A 5,200-nucleotide genomic window follows, 5' to 3' on the forward strand; every position below is an offset into this window, starting at 1 on the left:
TATATGTATATGTACATGTGCATATATATATATATATATATATATGTATGTAAGTATATATATATATATATATATATACTTGCATGATTCATGACGCTTCTGGGAGAAATACAATCCAAGTACACACAGGTGCGTTCAAGTATATAGGGTTCTTCGAACCACCTATTTCTCACACATCTGCGTATCAAACTCATACGTATCTCCCGAACCTCCACTCGTCCGTTACCTACAGAACCGGCGGTGACGACGACAGGGCAGAGGACGGTGGCTCGTTATCCGATGGAGGGCCCATACGCAGTCACAGCCAAAAGAAAAAGAAGAAGCGCACGATGAAGAAGCGCGTGGTATTGGCCAAGCCACAAGGGGTGAGAAGTGGTAGGAACACCCCCAACGACACACACTCACCCACCCCCAAACCCAACCCCAAACCCAACCCCACAGCCATAGCCACAGCCACAGCCCAGGGCGTGACACCTGCGACTACGAGTGCACCTACACACCCCACAACGGGACAGGCAGAGGCCCACACGAATGGACGGGCAGGGGCAGACACTGAGAGCAGTAGGCACCTCAGTTGCAGATTTTCGGGTGAGGCCAGGCCAACCCCAACCACAGCCACAGCCACAGTTAAGGGCAAAACACCCAAGCCATCAGGATCAATAAACAGGCGGAGTGGGCCATGGGAGAGCCACAGGGGCACGGATGGGGATGCGAGTGTGAGCGGCAGTGCACGCAGCAGTGTGAGGAGTGAAGGGAGGTATGAGGCCGAGGAGGTGAGCATGGCTAGTCCTGTAAACCCTAAAAATCACAACCACAGCCACAACCCTAGACCCAGCCATGTGCGTGATACCAGCAACACGCCCAGTGAAGCAGACTCGCCTGTGCCCGTCAGACCGCTCAAGCGAAACAGCAGCGCCTCGTTGAAGACGCCCGAGTCTGCGAACGTGGTAGGGGTTTTGGGAGTTGTGGGTGCTGTAGGTGTTGTAGGGTTTGTAGGTGAATGTAGTAGGTATCGTAGGTGTTGTAGGGTTTGTAGATGTATTAGGTGTTGTAGGGGTTGTAGGGGTTGTAGGGTTGGTAGAGGTTGTAGTTTAAGTAGGTATCGTAGGTGTAGTAGGGTTTGTAGATGTAGTAGGTGGGGATTTGTCCTGCGTCGTTGTGCTGGTTACCACATGCCCCATAGACCTGGGCGGTATATTTGTGGTCTTGAATTTCTCCACTATGTATTTGTGGGTTTGACCGTTCCTCTCTCACCCATGTGAATTCGAATCGAAAAGGGATATATGTAGTATGTTTACCATTTCTGCCTATTTATTCATGTGAGGTGTTGTGTTGATTTAAATTGACAGGTAATATATGTAGTGTGTTTACCATTTCTGCCTATTTATTCATGTGTGGTGTTGTATTGATTTAGATTGAAAGGGAATATATGTAGTGTTTTTACCCTTCCTGCCTATCTATTCATGTGTGGTGTTATGTCAGCCCCATATCGTGCATGTTTATTGTGTCGACATACATTTTATGAGTTATAAAGACGGCAAGTGTTTGCTATCGCGTGATTTCTCGCATGTATGATACTAGCATACCGAGCTTAGGGTTTTAGGGCTTAGGATTTTAGGGTTTAGGGTTGTCAAGTGTTTATTGTCTCGTGATTCCGCTCATGTATGCTACTAGCATACACAGCCGCACAGACGCAAACTCATACTAACAACCCCTCCCACTCATCTCACCCCAAACACATACCTGCAGGGACAGTCACTATACCAGCTCCATGATACCGAGCAACAACACCAACAACCACAACTATATCACCAACTACAACACCACGTCTCGCATCATCCTAGGCCAAATCCCGCCCCACCTACCGTACATTACACACCACACCCCCACACGCCGCAACGGGCACAGCGACAGCTATCTCTGACCAGACAGCCACAGCAGCCACACAGGCTATCCATCGACTCCATCGAAACCGCAGGCGTTATGCGCAGGGGCAGCCGAGACGACTCAGAAGTCATAGAGACGCGCACACAGAACAGGCGAGTGTCATTGAAGGATAGGAATGCTCGCACACAGTCCATGATGGTGCCAGAGCACCCCGTGGAGTCTGCCAGCACCGGCCACTTGCTGGATGGTAGATCACGAGCACAGTCATCGTCCGGAAAGTATGTGTGCGTAGGAGTCTGTGTCTGTGTCTGTGTCTGTGTCTGTGTCTGTGTCGGTGTCTGTGTCTGTGTCGGTGTCTGTGTCTGTGTCTGTGTCTGTGTCTGTGTCTGTCTGTGTAGGTTGCGCGTGTGGTGTTGTAAGTTCAGGTGCTTGTGATCGCAGTTGCTGCTGTGTATGTATTCGGGTTATGAACTCTTTCTCACTGCTGGAGACTCCTACGTCTTTTTAGGGTTTTTAGGGTTTTTTGTGTTCGACACTGATTCACAAGGCATTGCGGCTGACATCTGGTACATCCGTAGACCCATTTCCGACGCAAATCAACAAGCACGCGCTTCTTTACTATAGGTTGTCTCACTAGTACGCACATGGAAAGTCCACAGACCACGTCTACGGCACACTCACGCCTAACTATTGGTGGTGGCTTGTATGTGCGCGACTATACATGTCCTGTTTCTCCTGTTTCTGACTTTGAACTACTTGTGCTGTCTCTGACTTCGTATTACTTGTGCTGTTTCTGACTACGCATTACTTATGCCTTTCTGAACCCTATGCCATATCGCCTACACGCTTGCCAGACAAATTGGCTCCTCATAGACAATGAACTCGATTCTCGTTTCGTAAACCCTAAACACTAAACCCTAGACCCTAATATTTGACTCCCAAAACCCACATCGTACATGAGTAGGTAAAACCACTACACTCTCGAACCCCAAACCCAGATACCCTATTCCGTTCCCACGTATTTCACACCATGTACTCTGCACAGAGAGAGGAACAATGCTCCGCTTACGCGTACGGCTCTGCAGAATGCCACGGCACAACGCAACGGCAGAGACTCTGGCACCAACAGCAAACGCACTAGCCTCATCAGCAACCCCTCGTCAGGTGAGTGCATGTACTGTGTCATCAGTCACCTCTGGGGATATGTACGTGTATTGTGGTAGCGAGTGTAGGTATAATTGGCATGCATGCGCTTGTATTGTGTTGTCTGAGTGTAGGTATAAGGGTTTAGGTTTTGGGGTTTAGGGTTTAGTGGCATAAGAACAGCCGTGCCAGTTTGAACAGTATCACCTCCACGGGTATATACCTGAACGTACTGCTACATCTGTGTGTAGTTTAGGATGGTCGATTCACACTCGATACCTTACTATCATGTCTCATTTAACATCTACATCTGTGCGTAGTTTAGGATGGTCGGTTCTCTCTCGATACCTTACTATCATGTCCCATTTAACATCTACATCTGTGTGTAGTTTAGGATGCTCAGTTCACACTCGATATCTTACTGTCATGTCCCATGTAACATCTACATCTGTGTGAAGTTCAGGATGGTCGGTTCACTCTCGATATCTTACTATCATGTCCCATTTAACATCTACATCTCTGTGTAGTTTAGGATGGTCGGTTCACTCTCGATACCTTACTTTCACGTCCCATTTAACATCTATTGATCTGTCTAGGTTTATCATAATATACGCATGAATTCGTGCGCGTCGCAGTCTCTGGTGCCTCGCAGGGCCTACAGGGTATTCGTTGTAGACCCGTTTGTACATGTCCATGCAACCGATCCTTGCAGTGTGACTTGTTTGTCATTGTGCAATATTGGTGTGACAGGGTCTGATCATCGTCTGCAAGTGTGTTCATATCTGTTTAAGAATACGTACTTCGCAATCCCATTTGTGTGTATATGTGTCGGTGTATGGTGATATCACATATTATATATATATATATATATAAACATATATATATATATATTATATATGCATATATATCTGGGGCTGTTGGTTTTTAATGCTCAAAGTGCTTCACGTGCCGTATACATTCTGCTGATGCACCTGCATCTGAACCTTTATCACCACCGAAACCAAACTCATCGCCAAACCTCCCAGCGCTTTAATTGGTCATTTCCGAACCCCAACGTCCCCTCTCCCTAACACCGATGTGCACACCTACCACCACCTCTCTACTTACACTGTTTGTCTTCGGAATCAACTTGTACATTCCCAAAACCCTAAAAACCCTAAAACCACTTCTTTACTTACACTCTTTTTCTTCGGATGCAACCTGGACATTCTCATGTGCAGGTGGTCACTCCATCCGCCTCGCAACGTCGCCCACGCCCAGTCGGACGAGCTCAGGTATTTCGAATGCTCTGATATCTAAACCCTAAACCCTAACAATCCTTTTCGTTTTGGGGTTGGTTTTTGTTTCCGTTCGTGTTCCGATGGAAAATGTAACACCGCGTGCACAGAGCATGCCGTGTTCCCGTATGTGTGGAGCCCATACTCTGCGGATATGTGTGTGCGTGCCATACCTGTAGCGGCTGTATACTTGAATACATTCGGTTGTGTGTATATCCATAGGCTGGTTAACCAAGTCATCTACCCTGCACTAACGCCCACTCAACCGTTCCACTCCGCAGGTGCCAGTACAAACACGAGCCCTACACTGTCACGAGCGAGTCCCAGTCCTTCTGTGGCCAAAGTGCGGGTGCGCATTAAGGCCCGACAACCCAGCACCAACCACTCCATTCCAAGCACACCACAGCCACAGTCACAGCCACAGCCACAGGTAAATGAGAGGAAAATGACACCGCTGCAAGCGAAGTACCACAAGCAGCAGCAGCGAGAACGACTTGAACAGACCTACGGCTTCACAGACAAACAGTTCGCGCCAGACGATAGGTGAGTCGTTCATGATGGATTTATGTGTTTGTTTGTGTATGTCTGTGTTTGTTTGTTTGTTTGTATGTGTGCGTGTGTGTGTCGGGAGTGGAGTGTGTGTTGGTCAGAATATATTTTATATATATATATAAATATTAATATATATATATATATAAATATATATGTGTGTGTGTGTGGCGTGGTGTGTATGTGTGTGGCGTGGTGTGTATGTTTGTGGCGTGGTGTGTATGTGTGTGGCGTGGTGTGTATGTGTGTTGTGTGTGTGTGTGTGTGTGTGTGTGTGTGTGTGTGTTGTTGTGTGTGTGTGTGTGTGTGTGTGTGTGTGTGTGTGTGTGTGTGTGTGTGTGTGT

General features: G+C 47.5%; 1 protein-coding gene across 1 annotated transcript; it reads left to right on the forward strand.

Moving 5' to 3' along the window:
• Positions 1–83: 83 nt before the first annotated feature.
• Positions 84–4,854, forward strand: SARC_08467 (hypothetical protein; the record flags this gene model as incomplete). Its single annotated transcript, XM_014297553.1, has 5 exons — positions 84–947; positions 1,750–2,165; positions 2,933–3,051; positions 4,251–4,304; positions 4,589–4,854. 5 exons carry the CDS (start codon positions 84–86, stop codon positions 4,852–4,854), a joined length of 1,719 nt encoding a protein of 572 aa, XP_014153028.1.
• Between the last annotated feature and the right edge of the window lie 346 nt (positions 4,855–5,200).

This window comes from Sphaeroforma arctica, assembly GCF_001186125.1.
Source record: "Sphaeroforma arctica JP610 unplaced genomic scaffold supercont1.765, whole genome shotgun sequence".
Classification (NCBI taxonomy): Eukaryota; class Ichthyosporea; order Ichthyophonida; genus Sphaeroforma; species Sphaeroforma arctica.